Source organism: Chinchilla lanigera, unplaced genomic scaffold (assembly GCF_000276665.1).
Source record: "Chinchilla lanigera isolate Chin_1 unplaced genomic scaffold, ChiLan1.0 scaffold00073, whole genome shotgun sequence".
NCBI lineage: Eukaryota > Metazoa > Chordata > Mammalia > Rodentia > Chinchillidae > Chinchilla > Chinchilla lanigera.
This window is the reverse complement of record NW_004955474.1, coordinates 2,255,464-2,277,483: the sequence shown is the minus strand read 5'-3', so window position 1 is coordinate 2,277,483 and position 22,020 is coordinate 2,255,464. Positions and strand designations below refer to the sequence as shown.

Below are 22,020 nucleotides of genomic sequence, written 5' to 3'. Positions count from 1 at the left end.
ATCTGTGTAACAATTTTGGGAGTATGGCCATTTTTACAATGCTGGGTCTTCCTATGTGTGAGCAGGGAATATCTTTCCATTTTCTGAAGTCTTCTTCAATCTCTTTTTTCAGAGTACTGTAATTTTTACTGTACAAATCTTTTACTTCTTTTGTTACCTTGATTCCTAAGTAGTTGAATTTTTTGGATGCCACTGTGAAAAGTATGTTTTCCCTAATTTCTCTCTCAGTGTGTTTGTTGTTTGTGTATAGGAATGCTATTGATTTTTGAGTGTCAGCTTTGTATCCAGCTATGCTACTGAATCTGTTTATTAATTTTAGGAGTCTTTTGGTGGAGTTTTTGTGGTCTTCCATGTGAGTATCATCTCATCTGTGAATATCAATAATTTCATTTATTCTGTTCCTATCCTTATTTGTTTTATTTTTCTCTTTTCTAATTGCTCTGGCTAATGTTTCCAGAACTATGTTGAATAGCAGTGGTGGTAGTAGACATCTTTGTCTTGTTCATAATTTTAAAGTGAAAGTAGTTTTTGTCCATTTAGTATGATGTTGGCCATTGGTTTGTCATAGATGACTTTTATCAGATTGGCATAAAGTGCATCTATTCCAATTTTTGGTAGGGTTTTTATCATGAATGAGTTTTGGCCTTTATTGAAAGCTTTTCTTCATCTATCAAGATGATCATATGATTCTTGTCATTGGCTCTGTTGATATGGTGTATTATAGTCATTGGTTTTCATATATTGAACCATCCCTGCATTCCTGGGATGAATCTCACTTGGTCATGATGTATAATCTTCTTGATGATTTGCTGCATTCTGTTAACTAGTATTTTATTGAGAATTTTGGCATGTATGTTCATTAGGGAGATGAGCCTACAGTTCTGTTTTTTTCGTTGGCTCTTTCTCTGATTTGGAGGGTAATACTTACTCCAGGAATGAGTTTGGGAGAATTGCATCCATTTCTATGTCATTAAAGATTTGAGAAGAATTGACATTAAATCTTCTCTAAATTTTTTGTAGAATTCAGCTGTGAATCCATCAGGACCTAGGCTTTTCTTTGTTGGTAAGTTTTTTTAAATTACATTTTCAATTTCACTTACCAGTATTGGGTTATTGAAAATTTTTATAATCTCTTGATTCAGCTTTGGTAATCTATATGTTTCTAGGAAGCCCTCCATTTTTTTCTGTGTTTTCCATCCTATGGAAGTAAAGATTTTCCAAGCAAGTATTGATGATCTTCTGAATGTCTACAGTATCTGTAGTGATTTCACCCTTTTTATTCCTCATAGCATGGATTTGAGTTTTTTATTTCCTTTTTTTTTGATAAGGTTGGCTAGGAGTTTATTAATTTTATTTATTTTTTCAAAGAACCAACTCTTAAGTTCATTAATTCTTTGTATTGTTTTCTTTGTCTGAATTGCATTAATTTCTGCTCTGATCTTTATAATTTCCTCCCTTCTTTGGGCTTTGGGCTTGACTTGCTCTTCTTTTTCTAGAATCTTGAGGTGCAGCATAAGGTCATTTATTTGTGCTTGTTCTGTTTTTCTGATGTGGGAATTCATCACTATAAATTTCCCTCTGAGGATTGCTTTCATTGTATCCCAGAGGTTCTGATAGGTTTTATCTGCATTTTCATTTGATTGTAAACACTGTTTAATTTCTTTAATTTCATCTGTGACCCATTGGTTGTTCAAGAGGGTGTTATTTAATTTACATGTGTTTATGGAGTTTTTCTGATTTGTTTTGTCAATAATTTCCAATTTCATTGCAGTATGGTCTGATAATATGTATGGGACAATTTCAATTCCTTTGTATTTACTTAAACACGTTCTATGGGCTAGTACATGGTCTATTTTAGAGAGTGTCCCGTGTTCAGCTGAGAAGAATGTGTATTCTGATGTTGTTGGGTGGAATACTATGTAAAGATCTACTAAATCCATTTGTTCACAAGTTTTGTTTAGTTCTGTTATTTCTGTGCTGATTTTTGTGTCTAGCTGATCTATCTCTTTGTGACAATCCAGTGCTAAAAATCTCCTGTTACAATTATGTTATTGCTTACTTGATTTTTTATGTCTGTTAAAATTTGTGTTATATGGTTAGGTGCTCCTACATTTGGTGTATGTATATTTATGCTTGTTATATCTTCCTCTTGGAGTTTTCCCCTAACAAGTGTGTAGTGACCTTCTTTATCTCTTTTGATCATTTTTGGTTTGAAGTTCACATTGTCTGCAGCCAGAATGGCTACCCCTGCTGTTTTCTGGGTTCCTGTTGCATGGACTATTGTTTTCCATCCTTTGACTTTCAGTCTATGAATTTCCTTTTGAGTTAAATGCATTTCTGTATGCAGCATATCATTGGTTTTTTTTTTCTTGATGTACTCTCCCAGTCTGTTTCTTTTGATTGGTGAATTTAGGCCATTTACCTTAATGGTTATTACTGATATATATTGACTTATCTTTGTCATGTTATTCTCCTGCTAATGGTTCCCTACTTTCTCCCTCTGTTTAATTGCTTGCTCTGCTTGGTGGTTCTTTTGTAGTGGTGTTCTTGGAATTGTGATCATTTTTATTACTTTCTAGAATATCTTTCAGTACTCCTTGTAGAGTTGGTTTGGTGGTCATGAATTTCTTTAGTTGTGGAAATATCTTATTTCTCTATTAATTTTGAAAGATAGTTCTGCAGGATATATCAATCTTGTTTACAAGTTGTTTTCTTTCAGGACCTGAAATACTTCATTCCATGTCTTCTTGACTTGATGGTTTGTGTTGAGAAATTTGCTGTGATTCTGATGGGTTTTCCTTCATAGGTTATTTGTTTCTTTTCTTTAACAGCTTTTAATATTCTGTTCTTTTCCTTAATTTCTGGGATCTTGATTATTATGTATTTGGTGTAGGTTTATTTTGGTTATGGCTAATTGGACTTCTATATGTCTCACTTACTGTATGTCAGATTCTTTCCCCATGCTTTTGAAGTTTTCTTCTATTACTTCTGCAAATAGTCTTTTTTTTTTTTGTCATTCACGTTGCCTCCTGTTTCTTCACTGACACTTACCAGTCTTATATTATTTTTCTTTGTTGCATCTTGCAGCTGTTGAATTGTTATTTCCTGCTTCCTTGGTATTTTTAAGAGTTATTTTCTTTCACATGGGCTAGCTGCAATGCAGTCTTCATGGTCTGAAAGTCTAACTTCAGTTTTGTTCAAGTAATTTTGCCAGCTTTCAGTGGAATTTTTAATTTCCTGGATATCTCTTTGAATGTGTTTCATGCATTTTAATTCTTTCCTATATTGTTCCTTCAATGTTTCCATCATTTTTCTGTGCTTCTCTTTGTAAAAAGTCTATGCCTTCTTTTAATATGCTGAGCAATTCTTTCAATATGGTTGTCATTTCTTTTTTTAACTGAGAGATTATTTCTGATCTGATTTCTTCTACAGCCTGATGTAGTTGTTTTTTTCTTTAGTTGCTATCATTTCAGAAATTTCAGGTGTGGGACTTTCAAGTTCTATGCTGATGTCTTCTGGACTTGCTCTGGGTGGTGCAGAGAGGTCTGAGATTGCAGTTTGCTCCTTCATTTTGTCATTTTCAAAGCTCCCTAGGTTTTCTGGGACTTAGGGTCACTCCTGCAATAGCAGTGGAAGGCAGAGTGCAGAGTCTTGCCCCTCTGAGACAGATCACTAAGGCTCCCTAGTTTTTCTGGGAGTCAGGGTTGCTCTCCTGGTGGTGGCAGAAGGTGGAGCACAGAGTTTTGTCCCTCCTGGGAAGCTCACCAAAGTTTTTTAGGTTTCCTGGGGCAAAGGATCATTCTATTGGCTGACCTTTAGAAGCCTGGGATTTGCTAACTCTCAGAAATACAGTTACTCAACTGAGGCTGTCATTAGTTTGCTGATATTTAGAACTTCTGCACTGATTCAATATCAATGATTAATGGTAGTAGTGACTTTGAGACAGACCAGAAGTCCTTGACTCTCCTCCTTTCATTCTTACCAGACCAGAGTAGAACATGATTTGGCCATAGGGTACCACACCCCTCCCCCTTGGCTGCCTTCCTTCCCACTCTGTCCCTTGCCCAAGCATGGGACAACTTGTCCTAGTGTTCTCTGCGTTACTTGTTGGCTGCAGTCTTGATCACTTTGGTGGAAGATGCAGCTGGTTCTCAGCTTCAGAACCCCTACTCCACTCCACTCCATTCAGTGCCAAATGCTGAAGAAATGGCAAAGTAACCTCCTATCATGTAGTAGACATCAGGGAGGGATCCAGGCCCATTATTAACACCCTCAAATTCCCCAAACCCCCCTATGTTGTGATGGACACAACTAGCCCTTCTGAAGATTCCCCAGGCTTGGTCTTGCAATTTTTCACTGAGACATGACAGCTATCAGTCAGATAGCTCCTCTCCCCAACATTTGCTTGATCCAGGGCTACATAGCTGTGGTTGTTCTACATACCCTGGGACAATTTGTGCCAATCACAGCTCTGTACTTTAACCAATCAGCAGGCCTAAATTTAAACCAATGACAGGTCTTCACTTGGCCTGCAGCTGTTGTATAAGCAGTTCTTCTCTCATACTGCTCCAGTTAGTGTAGGATGGCTTCCCATGGTGCCATCTAGGTCTTCTTCAAATAAAACCTTGCTCTGGTGGACCTGTAAATGTTCTTAAGATGCATTGCTTAGGTAGTGTGGGCTTGGAAGACCATGTAAAGGACAGAACAGTCACTTTAAAACAAAAAGGAGTTAATTGTAGGGGTTGTTATCCCTGAAGCGCTCCAGAGATCAGCATTTGGTAGAGTCTACTGGCAGAGTCCACAGAAAGCAGGAATTGGCAGTGTCAACCATTGTCTTCTACCATTAACTAGAGGCAAGCAGAGCTACACTTTGCTGATTGATGAGGTCTTTCTAAAGTTAGTAAAAGAACCCTCAACTGCTGATGGGCAACAGCTTGTTCAAGTTGGGACATTATCCATAAACAAAAACAAAAACCAATCTTTCTTTCTTAAAAGTGGAAAAAATAAATATTTTAATTCTCTCTTTGGGTCTTCCCTTAGCAAAACTTGCAAGAGAGACCGTAAGGGATTGTCCAGATCCTTATTTGGGGAGTTATAATTCCCAGCTAGCATTACCACTGAAGAGATTTAAACACCAATTACTATGGCACAACACTACCAACATTTTGCAATTATTGAAAAAAGTTTAATACAGGATATTTAGGTCATCCTGATAAAGGCAGTATGGAGTGCTATAAAAACCATTCAGTACAGGACATTGTATTGTGTGTAGGTTGCCTGTGCCCAGTACTTGACCACATCTTGGACTATGTCTCTGTAATCTCTCTAGTTGGTACATGAGCATCCTGGGTTCTCAGAGAGGAGTGACTCAGCTGAGACCGGACTGTGGGCTACTGAAAAGACTGAATTCAAGTTGTGACATGACTAGATCTACATTTAGAAAGATCTCCCTTGCATCTGGGTAGGGTGAGAGGGGCAGAGACTTGAGGCAAATGCATTGGATAGAATGGAAAGGCCCACTAGGAAAGCAGGATTGAGAGCTTTTAAACTTATGCTTTTATCAGAGATTAGTAATTATAACATTGAATAAAGTAATGAAAAATTTAAGGTATTGTTTATTCATTTATTTTTCCCATTCCACACTTCAGTGTGTACACACACACACACACACACACACACACACACACACACACACATTTTTGAAACTTTGAGAGTTAATGCTTAATTTCTTTGACTAATTTTGCAAACTTATACCTGGTAATTTGAACAACTACTCTAAAGGGAACAATATGCAATATAACAACCATTGTTGAATTCATATCATTTTGTTTTCTTGAAATTCTGTATCATTTTTAATATTTTAAAAAACTTTGGGAGTATTGCTTCTCTTTCAATTTCATTAAAGAGTTTGAGAAGTAATGGCATTAGATCTTCTCTAAATTTCTTGTAGAATTCAGCAGTGAATGCATCAGAACCTGGGCTTTTCTTTATTACTAAGTCTCTAGTTACATCTTCAAATTCACTGACTGACATTGGGTTATTTAGAATATTTATGTCTTCTTGATTCAGCTTTGGTAATTCATATGTATCTCAGAATCTGTCCATTTCTTCTGTGTTTTCCATCTTATTAGAATAAAGCTTCTCAAAGTAGGTGTTGATGATCTGGATTTCTGCAGGATCTGTTGTGATTTCACCCTCTTCATTACTAATTGCATGGATTTGAGTCTTTTCTTTCCTTATTTTAATAAAACTGCCTAGGGATTTGTCAATTTTATTTAATCTTTCAAAGAAGCAACTCTTTAATTCATTAGTTCTTTGTATTTTCCTAGTCTCAATTGCATTAATTTGTACTCTGATTTTAATAATTTCCTCCCTACTGTGAGGTTTGGCCTTGACTTGTTCTTTTCCTTGAAATTTGAGGTTCAATATTAGATTATTTATTTTGGATCACTCTGTTTTCCTGATATGAGAATTCACTGCTATAAATTTACATTTTTGGACTGCTTTCATTGTATTCCATAAGTTCTGCTATGTTGTATTGGTATTATCATTTAATTGTAGAGACTGTCTAATTTCTTCTTTAATTTTATCTGTGGCCCATTGGTTGTTCAGGGGGTGTCATTTAAGTTCCATGTGTTCATGTAGTTTTTGTAGTTTCTTTTGCCATTGATTCAAATTTCATTGCACTATGGTCAGATAATATGCCATGGAATACTTTCGATTACTTAAGCATGTTCTACGAGCTAGTATCTGGTCTATTTTAGAGACTGTCTTATGTGCAACTGAGAAGAATACGTATTCTGATGTTGTGGGGTGGAACACTCTGTAGACAACTACTAAGCCCATTTGTTCACAGGTTTGGTTCAGTTCTACTTCTTTGTTGATTTCTTTGTCTAGTTGAATTGCCTATTTGTGGCAGTGGGTTATTGAGGTCCCCCACTATAATTGTATTAGGGCTTATTTGATTTTTCATGCCCATTAATATTCATTTCATACAGTTGGGTACATCAGTATTTTGTGCACATATGTATTTATGATTGTTATCTCTTCCTCTTGGATTTCCCCTTAACAAGTATGTAGTGACCTGCTTTGTCTCTTTTGATCAGTCTTGGCTGAAGTTCACTTTGTCTGCAAATGGAATATCTATCCCTGATTCTTTTTGGGTTCCTGTCATACAAAGTATTGTTTTTATCTTTTGACTTTCAGTCTATGAATTTCTTTTTGAGTTAAATGTGTTTCATGTATACAACATATTGTTGGATCTTGTTTCTTGATCCATTCTGCAAGTCTATTTCTTTTGATTGGTGAATTGAGACCGTGTACACTAATGGTTTTCACTGATGTGTGTTGGCTTATCCTTATTGTACTATATTTCTGCTGTTGGTTCCTCTTCTTTCCCCTCTGTTTAATTGCTTGCCTTGCTTGGTGGATTCTTTCTGTTGGTGTTCTTGGAACTATAATCTTTGTTATCTCTTTCTAAAGTATCCCTTCAGATGGTTTTTTTTTTGTTTTGTTTTGTTTTGTTTTTTTCTGGTACTGGGAATCAAACTCATGACCTTGCGCTTGCCAGGCAGGCACTGTGCCACTGAGCTAAATCACCAGCACCCCCTTCAGATGGTTTGATGGTCATGAATTTCTTCAGTTTTTCTTTTTCATGGAAATATCTTATTTCTCCTTTGATTTTGAAAGATAATTTTGCAGAGTACATCAACATGGGTTGGAGATTGTTTTCTTCCAGGATTTGAAATATTTCACTCCAAGATCTCCTTGACTTAAGGGTCTGTGTTGAGAAATCTGCTGTTATTCTGATGGGCTTTCCTTTGCAGGTGATTTGTTTCTTTTCTCTAACAGCTTTTAATATTCTGTTCTTGTGCTGAATTTTTGAAATCCTCAATATTACATGCCTCAATGTGGATTTACATTGGTTATGGCTAACTGTAGTTCTATATGCCTCACTTATTTGTATGTCAAATTATTTTTCCTTGTTGGGAAGGTTTCTACCATTACTTCTATGAACAAGCTTTTTAGGTCATTTAGGCTGGTTCTTGTATTTATTCCAGTCAATCTTACATTGTTCTTCTTTGTATCACATTGCAGCCATTGAATTGATTTTTTTATGGTTCTTCACTATTTAAAAAAATCTTTCTTTTTGTAATTGCTAACCACAGTCCTGTCTTCTGGATCTGATATTCTGTCCTTACCTTGGTTCATTTGGCTGCATATAATTGCAATGGAATTTTTAATCTCCTGGATATCTGTTTGAATCTGTTTCATGGATTCTATTTCTTTCATATGTTGGGCATTCATGGTTTCCATCATTTTCCTAAGCTCTTCTATTTTTTAAAATCTGTGTCTACTCTAGATTCGCTGCACAAGCCCCTCTCATCTTTTTTTTTAACCTGAGAGATTATTTTAATCTGATTTTCTCTATAGCCGCATTCATTTTTTTTATTTCTGTTGCTACTATTTCAGAAAATTCAGGTGGGTGACTTCTAATTTCCTCTATGTCATCACCTGGACTTTTACTGCATGGGTTGGAGGATGAGGGTTGTATTTTGCTTTTGTGTTTTATCATTTTCTGTTTTTTGAAATTTTAATTTGTTTTCTGTGTTGATGCTGATAAATTGCTTATGGTAGTTAGATTTTTCACTAGTATCAAGGCTTTTCTAGGAAATGTCTATTTCTCAGAGATGTGTTCTAAGTGTGGCTGGCTCTTGGTCTTTGTGTCTGGTCCAAGATATTACCTTCCCAGTTTTTTAGGGATGAGAATTTGCTATCTATTTGATTCAACACCAAGTCCTTTATTATTGGACTATGGTGATGATTCTAAACAATCTCAGTATTGTCATATGAAGCAGAACTATGATTATAATAGGTATGACACCCTGATTAAAGTATTGAAATTAGGAATAACAATAGCTTAAAGCACAGCATAGAAACTAACAAACTGTGGTAACTATTAGTTTGGTATCTTTAATCATAGAAGCAAGATCTACAGTTACATAATGAAATCCAAAATAAACCAGGAATTCATAGGCTGTGAGTTTCCCCTAAGTAGAGTGATTTTACCCTGTGTATATGGAGAATTTAAGAGGGATAGGGAAAAATAGAGTGATAATTGAAGAGAATTATAGTAGAAGACAGGCAAAAGGACAAAGGATGATCTGCTAAGCTCTGGGAAATGGGGGAAGAGGACAGGAGAGAAAGAATGAAGGAGAAAGAAAAAGAATATTGAAGTGAACCAGAAAGACTAGAAACAATGTTGACTCACATGAAAATATCAGAAAATCAAGAAAGATAGTTAATGAAAGAGAGAAAAGATGAACAAAACAAAATAAACAATAAAAGTAGAAACCTAAATAAACAAACAAAAACAGAAAAAGGAAAACAGAACAAACAACAACAACAGCAAAACAGTAAAATTTCCTCTGGTGCACTCAGTCCTGTAGTAGTGTCCAAGTCAGAGCCTGAATGTGCTGTGTAATCCTGCCAAGTCTGTATTAGGATTAGTGCTGGGTGCAGGGCTGATCATGCCTTCTGGATTGTGGGGTTTGGGGCCAGAGTCTTCAGCCAGAGACTTTCTATATATCCCTCAGTGGCCTGCCCACTTTTACCTGTGTCTTTGCATTGCCTTTCCAGATGTTGTGGCACCTCAGACAGAGACAGCCTGAGGCTACTCCCAGTTGCATGTATGGTTAGTCCTTCCTCTGTTCCACTCTGCTGTGTCGCTCTGCTTAAATGCTGCATCTCTCTCTTCTCATACCAATGGGAACAGGACAGGGGGAGTTCCTACTTGTTACCCAGCCTATGGTTTAAGGCTGCTTAAATCCTGCATTCTTCTTTGTCTTGGTTACTTTTTTCATTGCTGAGACCAAACACCTCATGTCCAGAGTTAAGGAAGGAAAGGTTTATTTAGCTCACAGTTTGTGAAAGTTTCAGTCCATAATGGGCTGGCTCCAGGGCAGGGTGGCATGGCTGAGAGGCAACCATTCATGGTGGTGGAACAGAGCGAAAGCAATAAGAACAAAAAGGGGAAATCAAACCTCTTTCCTTCCCTTATATTTTATGCAGGCTACCTACCCTTTGGTGAGCATAGTGCTCACGCCACCAATCCCAGCACTAGACAATGAACGAATCACAAACTCTAGATTCGGCCACCTCTGAAAAGCCCACCCCCTTGACAGCACGAGGCTTTAGGGGGACATCCAGACACAAACTATAACATTCTTATGCTGCTGGGAGGAGGGTAGGAGGGTTGGTGTTGTTTCACTCAGTACCTTCTCTACTGCTGCTGCAGTCCCTAGCATTATTATTGCTAGAGGTCCCAAGTTCATCTCTGAGCCTGGCAACTCTAATGTCTGAAGATGACAGGCAGACCAGGTAACCAGGGCAGAACTTGGGATGTGAGTTGGAGGCTGTGTGTTGGAGAATCCCTCCTGCCTTGGAGAGCAGTCCTTTGTCCTGTTGAGGCCTTGAACTCTCTGGATAAGGCTCACCTCCAGTATGGATGGCAGCCTGCTTTACTCAAAGTCCACATATTTGAATATTAATATTTCCCCAAATTCATACGGGGTTTGCTTTATAAGTCACACTGGCATTAATCTGATTCTGGGCAATTGAATGGAAGGTTTTTGCTTTTAATCTTCCACCATTCAAACATGTCCAGCAGGGAGACTGTAAATCTAGCTAGGTGGAGAACTCCTACTCAAATGCCTCCTGCTGGTTTGTAAACTACTACTGTGCCAATGTAAAATAATTTGAATTATTCTTTCTCCAGCTATGCTGCTCTTGCTATTCTTGCCTTGGTTTTGACAGTTGGCTCAGCTACTATTTATCCAAATTTAAGAAAACAAGAAGGCAATAGTTTAAAGTCATGGTAATAAAAGAGCCAACAGGTTAAGAGTTCTACTCCAAACATTTTCTTAAAAACTAGAATCTCAATTCTAATCAAAGGTTTTTTGATAATGAGTTTAGTTACCAAATTGAAGAATCTTCAGTTTTAGTTATTTGTGAGGTTAGCGCAATAGTGGAGTTTATGTTTTCTTATGGAAATCCCTTATTCAAGCCTTAGCTTTGACTTTTCAATTTGTAGGATTTGAGATGGGTCTGGCAGAAAATAAGTTAATTGTTGTTTTCCTCCAGAGAGCTTTACTGAAGTACAGTTGAACACAACTGTCAACATTTAAAGTGTACACTTTGTCAAGTTTGACACAGGTATTCACCCATGAAGCTATCACCACAATGAAGACGATGAAAAATAAATATCCTCATAAGTTTTCGTATGGTTCCTGATAATTAATTCTTTCCTCCTACCCTTTCCCCTTGACCCCACATAACCACTGGTCTATTTTCTGTCACTGTAACTTAGTAGGTGTAGGAGGCAGAATTTTAAACAGTCCCCAAATGACCCTTCCTTATATAATCCTTCCACCTTTGTGTATGAGTGGCAGAAGTGTGATGAGCAGTCATTTCCATGGTTATGTCCCATTATGTGACAAGAAAAATTGGGAAGGTGTAATTAAGTTTACCGCTCAGTTGACTTTGCAATTAAGGATTAGCTGACTGAACCTAATTTAACCAAATGAGCCTTCTTTTTCTTTAATTTTTTTCACTGTCCTAGTCCCTTTGTGATTCTATGTGAATTTTGGAATTGATTTCTAAATTTCTTTATGGATTCTAACCGCCATTGTATTAAACCTGCAGATGAGTCATGGGAGGCTTGGCATCTTAATAATATGGGGTCTTTTAATCTATTATCACGTACATATCTCCATTTATTTAGGTTGTCTTTAATTTCATCAACACTTGAGGTTTTTGGTGTTCATGTCTTCAAATTTATCACTGTATAATTCACTTGTTGCAATTGCAGGTGTATGACTTTGAATTTAAATTTTTGATTGTTCATTGCTATTTGTATAAATAAAGTTGTCTTTGCTTATTAATATTGTATCCAGCAACCTTGTTAAACTCAGTTACTAAGTCTAGCGACTCTTTTGAAGATTCCATTGGTTTTTCTACATATATGATCATATGGTCTGCAAATATAGTTTTAATTCTGTCTTTCCAATATTAATGCCTTTTGTTCCTGTTTTTACCTTAAAAGATTGAGGATAATGTTGAACAGAAGTGGTAAGAGCAGGTATCTGTGCTCCTGGTATTGGGAGAAGCATCCATTATTTCAGCAGTAAGTGGGAAGTTAGATATCCTCTACGAGGTTGAGGAAGTTCTCTATTTTTAGCTGAGAGTTTGTTTATTCACTTATTTTAAAATCAGCAATAAATATTGCATTTCTTGAAATTTTTTTCTGAGATCTATTTTACGATGTTAATATGGGGACTCAAACTTTTGATTTTTAAATGTTAAATTCATTTTTCACACTCAGAATAATTCTCACTTGCTCAGCATGAATTATTTCTTAGATCATTAGATTTGGCTTCCTAACATTTTGTTTAGAATTTTTGTCTTTGTATTTATGATATATATTGGTCAGTATCAGTGTTTTCTTGGATTGTCTTTGGTCAGGTATCAGAGTAATGTTGCTGTGATATTATGAGTTGTAAAAGCATTTTCTCCATTTCAATTTTCTGAAACTGTTTGTAGGGGACTGGTACATATTATCTTCCTAAAATATGTCACAGATTCACCAGTGAAACCATTGGACGCAAAGTGTTTTTTGTAGGGGGATTTATATTATGAATTTAATTTCTTCAGTAGATATGGGAAAATTTATTTTCCTTGGGTGTGCTTTGGTGTTTTGAAACATCTATCCTTTTCATCTAAGTCATTAGCTTATTAGCACACAAGATGCCCTTATTGTTCACAAGATGCCCTGGTTAGTTTATAGGTCCTCATGGAAAGTCTGTAGAATTGGCCATGTTATCATTCTCCTTCCTGACTTTGCTAATTTGGGTCTTTTGCTCTATTTTCTTCATTACTCTGGACAGAATCTTCTCAATTTTATGGGGATTTACAAAGAACCAGCTTCTGGCTTCATGAATTTTCTGTATTGTTTTTGAGTTTTCTATTTAATTGACGAGTTATAATCTCCATTCCCTTCTACTTTCTTTTAATTTTTCCTTCTTTTTGTAGTTTCCTAAAATATGAGCAGAGGTCACTGTTTTGAAGGCTTTTTCTTTTCATATGTAGTTTTTAGTGCTAAGTTGTACTTTAATGGCATCACACAAACTTTGGTAAGCTAATTTTTTGTTTTGTTTTTAGTTTTTTGAGACAGAGTCTTGCTATGTAATTCAAACTGGCCTTGAACTCACTATGTAGTGATCCTCCTGTCTCAGCCTCCTGAATGTTGGGATTACAGGCATGTACACTTGAACATTTATTTTGCCTTTGTTGGATGATGTGTTCCGTGAATGTCAATTAGATTAAGTTGGCTGATACTTCTATGTAAATCTTGTATGTAGATGTACCCGATTTTCTGTCAGTTATTCACAGATAGCTACTGAAGTCTCTGACTACCAGCCATACAATGCAAAGGAAGGACGAAGAAGGGAGTTTCAGGTTATCAGCCTCCGTGTGTATCTCTGTGTGAACTGAGGATGTTGCTGCTAGGGGTGATACGAATTTTCTTAAAATTTGGTTAAGCCCTTTAAGAAACCCAAATAAGTGTGCCATTTAAATAAAAACAAAGTGCTTGCCATGAAAGTACAACTTCAAGGCAAATCTCCTTTGCATTCCCTTATCCCTTCCCTTTCAACTTTACAGCTTTCCCTACACATGCACACACTTCTCCCTGTGTGACATTCTGGAGAAACCACTGTTGGATAATGGCATAGTATTTGTGCTCTTACATATTTCACACACTTCGGTATTGTAGCATGAAGTATAGGCATATTCCTGAAACTTCTGAACTAGTGCACAGAGGGACATGGATTGTGAGTTTTGAACTCATACACTGGAGAAATGATTTAGGGATTCCATGCATCATAAGGAATACCTGCAGCTCAAAAGAGTAATTTCTTTTTTTTTTTAATTTTAGAAATAAAAGGAGGAAAATACTAACAGACTGACAACATTTTACAAAATAGCATAGGATCAGTACAGACATTACAGAGTTACAAACAGAGTGGTAGGGAATTAACAATGCTTATTGTATTACATATTGATATCTTCAATGTAGTTTCTCATATAGACATACAAAGCTAATCAACCAATGCCTCACTGACAGTTTCTTTCAGCAAGGAAATACAGGACAGTAGAACACCCGTGTTAACTATCCTGCATATACATATATACAAATTTTCTCCTTCTTTCCCTTCTCTTTTCCCATATCCCAGTTATCCTTTACCTATGAGTGCTTTCCTATCATTCACAATGTCTATCATATCTCCTAGATTAAATTAACTTCAAAAGAGTAATTTCAAGTACCAAGGTTTTGGCTAGAAACTGTCTGGTTTTCTATTTAGCACTCACAGCTACACTGATTGAAAGCTAAATCTGTTGTGTATATGTACTTTTTCACTTCCAGATACCTTAAACAAATTCTAATCTTTCCAATATTTATTTTAAAATTTTAGTTTGAATACCAAATTGATAGATTTGTAAACTTCGAATCACTATTTACCTTAGATCAGAATGGTTTCATGAGTGTTACTTTTATAGATTGTCAAAGATTCCTCGGGAGACATCAAGACTGTTGCATATGGACAATTTCTTGAATTATAGCACAGAAACTTTAATACCTACCTCAGGAATGATAGAGGTCCTAAATAGGCAGTCATATTTACTAAAGAAACCTAGAGTTTTCTTAGATTGCCAACCTTAGCATGACGAGAAATGTCAGGGTGACAGCGCTTAAGTGGCCCTTTTCAGATATATCGCATTGATTCTCTATATTTAAGACACAAAACAGCCTTCCAGGAGCTATTTAATTAAGTGAAAGTAAGTCTGGTCCCTTTGGAACCAAACGGTTCAGTGAGCAAATACATGTCAACAAGTGAGGGAGTGGGGCATTATTACAAGCTTTGCAGACACAGGGACAATTTATAACCCCATATCAGGGATCCAAAACTGTGATTGGCTGAGAAAATGATCAAACCGAGCTTAAATTTCCTCAGGTAGGAAACTGTCATGCAAAAGTCCAGGACAGTGTGGCACTCTCAGTCTTCACAGAGGGAGATAAGAAAAACTGGATTGTCAAAGTCCCTTGGAAGGCTTTTAAGGTAAGATGGAACATTCTCTTTACTCAGCCGACAGACTCCACTACAAAGAACTTTGCATGCCAGAGAAGACAACTTGATTTCAAAGAGTGAATACCAATTTTGTGATTAGATTTTTTTTCCTTTCTCACCTATCCTATGGAGAGGGTGCGTTAAGAGATAACAGGAACCCATGAGGAGAGGAAGGTCAGAATCCATGTGATTAAGAGACTACATCACCAGGAACCTGACCTTTCCACAGCTAGTTGCTCTTAGGAAGGGTAAACACATAAGATAAAGCAAATATCAGAGCCTAAAGTGATTAGAATATTTTATACATAATTGATTAAAACTCCACTACTGTTATTTTTATCCAGCTAAAAGAACTTTAGATCTAATCAGAGCCCCTTTGCAGCTTTGGCACTGCAATGAGATGATAGGATTTAATGAGAAAGGAAAGAAAAATATCTATTCCTCTTAAGCTAGTAATAGTAATGTGAAACCACCGACTCTTACTAAAATCAGATGTGGATTTGGGAGTTTTACTTAGCACATTATACTACATTTATTTAAAAGCCTGGCTTTTCCACCTAGTTTAGACTCTGTGAGAGAACTCAGTACCTGGCCTGTATTTAAGAGGCCCTCGTTGACTGACTGCATGAATGAATTCTAGTTCACATTTAATAGCCTAGCACCTGCAAAGTCAACTTCTGGCCTGTGAAATCAATTTTTCTGAGACGATTCTAGAGTTCTGAAAGCCAGTTTAACATACTTTTACTTAGTATATCTAGAGATTCTGACTTAAATCACACACATTTTCTGCGTCAGGTATTATGGTAGATTTGGAAAAAGAAGAACAGGTCACTTCCAGATTGGCAAAACTGGAGGTGGAAATTTGATTATCTGGTCACTTTGATTAGTTCTGATAAAAACTTGGGTAGCTCATTTTAAAAATCCACGCCAGGCTTTCAAACAAGCTGCAACTAGACTTTGCTTTCACTACTTTCCTAGTTACTTGCCAAGATTAGCTTGCTAATTACTGATCTCAGTTCATGGATGACAAGAAATGAAGTTGTCTCGTGGTAGCTTCTCAATTCCGAAGCTTCTGCTTCAGGCTGCTGACGTCTGGGCCATTTCTGTATTGAGCTTTCCAGTCTTTGCCTGCCCGGGGAAATGGTGACAGGCACCACTGTGATTGCTCCGGAAGAGAGCTCTGAGGATGCTGAGGGGACAGACTGACGGACTGCAGGGTGGAAACGGGGGCACACACTGTAGCCCTCATTACAGGGGCCTTTCCAGGACACACTGGCTCCTCCAAATCACAGTGTACACCAGCCCTGCACAGAGTCTCTGTAATAATCAGGTTGGGGACTTTGCTTACTAAACTGTATGACTTCCACCTCCCTGTCCTCAGGCTCTGCATTATACTTGCCCCAGAGTCACCCCAACCTCATTTTAGTCTGCAGCGTTTTTGACGGAGGTCCAGCTATTTTTAGCCTTTTGCTGAACAGCTACGAGAGCAAAGTTGTTTTCCTCAGTAGCTGTAGAACTATGTCCTCTCTCCTCTGAGGAAATACCAGTGATTCTTAGGACAGTTGGTATTCACTGAGGTTTCATTACCATTAAATTCAGTCAAGGCCGGTTTATGACATGCAGCATTATAACCTTTAAATCCAGTAGAAGTTCATGAAATAGGAGAAAGAAATCTTTCCATAATAATAGTATCACGACATCAAGAGGTTCAGTCTTCAATAAATAGAAACTTCAAATGTTTGATTTACACAGATAATACAATGTCTATTCCAGTGTGTGAAAAATATGCTCCAAATCAGTAGTGGTGAGCCTATGGCAAGTGTGTAATTTTTCTTTTAAAACAAAAGAGGTTAATATATGAATTGTTTTGTCTAAACTGAAACCTCAGTAGTTGGGTTTAAATGTAGTGTTGGCACTTTGTGATAAATAAGTGGGTGTTGGGTTGGAGTTTGGGAGCTTGGTCTCTAAAAGGTTCACCATCACTGTCCTAGATGCTTTCTGAATATGAATTCTAATAGAGGTGAGGAACCATATTTTTAGATGCCCCACATAGTAATTATCATCATTTATTAGGAGATTGTGAAGTGCCAGACCGAGCTGGATATGTTCATACTAAAAAGTATATATTCATGAAATGCTCTCCTGAGATGCCTTTTGCTGACATTTACATTGGAACACAATGATCACCAATACATTTGGGAGCTCGCCGGAGGGCAGAGGAACATATAAATAACCCAACATTTGCAAAACAGCTCAGCATGTTACTGACAAGGTGTGCAGGGATCTCTGGGTGTAAAAAGGAGATGCCAAAGGCCCTTTGACATCATGTCAGAGAAAGCTTCTCAGAGATAGTTTTTCTGCTAACCCTGGGGTACTCCAAGGTACAGTACTATTACTGTCCTAAGTGGGAGAAATAAAGTTTTAATGAAGCTACTCACATTTCTCAAGCTAGCACCACCAGTATTGAGATAGAATTTGAACCTAGGTCTCTGAATCCAAACCCCAAGTTCTCTGAGGAGCCTTAGGCTCCTGCTCATCATTTCTTCTCTGACAGTCTGGTGTGGCCAAATCGTATAGATTGGGTCAGAGATTACAAGAGCTCTATCTTTTGAACACAATTTTAGTGGATTTACTTAACACTTGGTTAAAGCTATTCAGAAGAGAGACTTGTCATTGCCCTCAAGAACAACAAAAGGACAAACTCACAGCTCTTCCCTCTGTGCCTCCATGGTGATGGTCCTTGGTTCTCACAGGCAGTGAAGGTCCAGCAAGTCACTTCAGTACTGACCCTGATGACACCCTCCCATGTTGCCACAGCCACGGAAAGTGGAATCTGGGAACATCAGAAATCTCCTTGGGTTGGATGCACACTCCTTGCCCTAAAATGGGGCAGATGCTACAATATATTACTGTGATTACCGCCTTTACATGAAAGTAACTTATTTTGTATCATTCTCTTTTTTTAAACAGCCATTGATTATTATTCCTTAGAAAAATGAAGATAATTATATATTTTTGCATTTGGGCAGCAGCATGGGCCATTCCAGTAAGTATGTTCCCCTCAGAAAACTTTCTTATTTTACTATTTTAGCCCAACAGAAATATTTCTTCAACTCTTTGCAGATAGGCTGAGTTTAAAAGTTTAGATTTGCACTAAAGAGTTTGCAAGGTATCTTCGCAGTCTCAATGAAAACAAATATGCAATCCAATTCTTGTTTCATTTCTTCAGATAAAATTCACATCCTGTCGGAAGAATATTTAAAAAACTTATTCAGATTAATATTTTTTAATACTCAGAAGTTATGGAGACTTTATGTTTATTTTGTGTCCTATGAATTTCATTCTAATAACAAAAAACCAATGCTGTTTAGAAAAAATTAAAGAAACAGCAGTATGGAAATTATGGTTATTAACATATGAGAAAAGTAATGTTTCAGTCAGAGAGCAATTATCTATATGCTTGCTGAAAAATCTGGAATATCTGAATAAAGGTGGATAAAGAAACACTAAACAAATCAACCCATGTAGAATTTTATTAGCCCGCCCCCATGTTTAACATTTTCACATGCTGTCTTAGTACCAAACATGCTGGTGTTTCTGCAGTTGAGAACTTTCTTAAATATTTCAAGTGTTCTCTTGCAGAGCCCAGGAGTAGTACTGTGTACTAGTTGATTTTGCATCTGCAAAATCTGTGTGGTCACAGCCCCTATTTCCTCAGGCGTTTTGGCTGGGATCGTACCTGTTGTGGGTCCTGTACTCAGTTCATTGTACAGAAACACACAGGGTCTAGCTCCTCGTCTCTGTCAAAGGCTGTCCTCCTACAGTCGAGATAAGTGGTGTGGCTAAAACGTCAATAAAATTGGTGATAACATAACAAAAAACATGCAGTTTAAAATTCTAGTTCTGTACTGAACGGCTTCTCTTTTCTACTTGGTTAGATCGTGATTTGACCTTTGTGTTCCACATTTCTTCTTCGCTGAGGGGAAAGGGTGTGTGGAATGTGCGTGTGCATGCATGCATGTGCTTGTGCAATAATTATGCACACAAAATAAGGGTCTGTACAATATTCAACGTTTACGCTTTGGCAGGTTCGTCAAATCAGACCACCGGAGAGACATGCTGTAGAAAAATCTGTGAATGTACATCTCCTAGAAAAATCAAAAGTGCCACTACAGGTATGGAATACGAAATGTGTTTTTGTGTATTTCTACTTCCAAGTGGTTTTTGCATTTCCTTAACCTTTCTAAAAATTTCATCCATCTTTCCAGCTTGCTTTACTGCAAGATGATACCCCTGGCTTACTTTTGAACTGTTTCTCTTCTCCAGAATGAGCTAAATGCCATTGCCACGACTGCAGAAGACGGTGTTTCTCTGCATGAAAGCAAATTAGGAAGACGGCAGTCCACTCAGGAGAGTTATGCAGGGGAAAGGACAGGCTGCGAGTGGACGCACAGAGGAGAGAGTGATCCCTCCTCCACCCATCCCACTTTAGCAAATACAGAGCAGGGTGCTGAGGAGGAAAGTGGGAGTCCAAGAAAACAGGAGACCCAGGATCATGTGGGGCTACACGAAGACAACAACACGGCAAGTGGCACCTGGGGACAAGGAGACACCACTGACAGTGCTGCGGCGGTAAATGAGAGCAATGTTAATGGAAATATTGACCAGAACACAAAAACGGGGGTTGTTGGCAATGCAGGCTGGGATGAGGATGCTGTCACTGTTGCCCAAGTAAATGGACCTCAAGAAGCTGGAAGCAATAATAGCATGGGCAGTGAAGATGACACAGGGGGGTATAACAGGGACCCCAGAGGGACACCAGCTCAGAAAGGAGGCGAGGGAAATGGGAATCAGGAGGCTGAGGCAGCGTCAGGCAGTGGGGAAGACGCAGGCCTGGATGACTCTGAAGGGAATACTAGTGGAAATGGAGCAGATGTAAATGAAGACAAGGGCTCTGGGGATGATGAGGGTGAAGAAACGGGCAATGGAAGAGAGGGTAGTGATACCAACAAGAGCCAGGAGGGTCAGTCTCGTGGCAGAGAAGATGACAGCAGCATAGGGCAGAGTTCAAACAGTACTGAAGATGAGAACTCTGAAGACAGAGGAAGGCTCCCTAAGGACGTGGGTGGAGACAGCACTTCCGATAGCCAGGAGGATTCGCATGCTGTTCCCGAAGGCAATGGCAGCCCAAGAAGAGAGGACACCCGGAAACCCAGCGACAGAAAAGACAAAGGTGTGGAAAATGGAATCACCGAGGAATTCAGCCCATGTGCCATCGGGAAGATCCAAGATAAGGTGGGTTTTGAATCTGATTTTTGTCAGTGGCAGTTGAAATTCTTTCCTTCCACTCTCTGATGAGGGCACCAAAGTAAATAAGGATAGTCCTCCAGGAACAACCTGTATCATTTGGATATTTAATGAAAAAGCTAGATCCTCATTAGATTTTGCTGTAGAAGCATTAAAAAAGTTGGACATTTCTGAACATTTGGTCACAACCCTAGAAAAGTCCACTCTCAATACTGATTTTACCGTGTAAGCTTTACAACTCCTGATGGGGAAAATGTGGATGGGTCCTTAACAGATCTAAGCCCCAGAATCTGCTCAAGTCCTGAATAAAGCGGACTTGGGCGAGCAACTGCTGAGAAGTACTAGAAGCTGGACTCCTACTCCTGTGGTCACTTCTTCCAATAACCCTCCTTGGACCAGTGCCATTTTGCAAAAACTCACTAATCAATCTCTTTTTTCTCTAATGTCCCAAAGAGAATAGAAATGGAAGGTCCTAGCAGTGGCGGCACGAATAATGCCACCAAAGAAATTGTGAAAGTCAGTGAAGACACAGAGGGTAAAGGACCCCATGGAATGAGCAGAGGAAACACCCAGGCTCGCGGAGAGAAGGACGGCACAGCAGGACCCGGCCCAAAGCCGGAGCTGGGAGACAAAGCTGGGCCCAGCAAGGCAGGCAGTGGCAGCCACAGTGACAGCTATGACAGCTACGATCTTGATGATGGGTCCATGCAAGCAGACGATCCCCAGAGCAGTGACGAGTCTCGGGGAAGTGACGGCACTGACTCCGAAGGTGACAATGACGGTAGCAGCCGAGGAGATGCCATGTACACCTCTGAAGAATCCAGAGATAATGGGGACAGCAGTGACTCAGGTGGGGGAGATGATGACAGCGATGACAGCACATCTGGTGCTAATGGTGGGGACAGTGACGGTGATGGGGACAGTGAGGATGAGGACAGTGATGAGCCAGAAAGCAGCGAAGATGAGGCAGCAGGCAGCGACAGTGGTGACAGCAGTGACAGTGGCAGCAAGTCAGGTAGTAGTGACAGTGACAGCAGTGATAGTGATGGCAGTGACAGCAGTGATAGTGACAGTGACAGTGACAGCAGCGACAGTGACAGCAGTGAAAGTGACAGCAGTGAGAGTGACAGCAGTGACAGCAGTGACAGTGACAGCAATGACAGTGACAGCAGTGACAGTGACAGCAGTGACAGTGACAGCAGTGAGAGTGACAGCAGTGACAATGATAGCAGCGATAATGACAGCAGTGAGAGTGACAGTGATAGCAGTGATAGTGACAGCAGTGACAGCAGTGACAGCGACAGCAGTGACAGCAGCAATAGCAGCGACAGCAGTGACAGCAGCAGTAGCAGTGACAACAATGACAGCAGTGACAGCAGTGACAGCAGTGACAGCAGCAACAGCAGTGACAGCAGTGACAACAATGACAGCAGTGACAGCAGTGACAGCAGTGACAGCAGCAACAGCAGTGACAGCAGTGACAACAATGACAACAATGACAGCAGTGACAGCAGCAACAGCAGTGACA

The 22,020-nt window shown here is 38.7% G+C and overlaps 1 protein-coding gene across 1 annotated transcript in view; it reads left to right on the top strand.

Annotated features, from left to right (window-relative positions):
* The first annotated feature begins 18,180 nt into the window (after positions 1–18,180).
* The window catches only part of Dspp (dentin sialophosphoprotein), a 4,462-nt gene continuing 622 nt past the window's right edge, over positions 18,181–22,020 (top strand). The window contains exons 1-5 of the mRNA XM_005401458.1: positions 18,181–18,231; positions 19,274–19,360; positions 19,512–20,480; positions 20,946–21,414; positions 21,463–22,019. Of these exons, the coding sequence (XP_005401515.1) occupies positions 18,181–18,231; positions 19,274–19,360; positions 19,512–20,480; positions 20,946–21,414; positions 21,463–22,019 (2,133 nt within the window). The remainder of the gene's footprint in view (positions 18,232–19,273; positions 19,361–19,511; positions 20,481–20,945; positions 21,415–21,462; position 22,020) is intronic.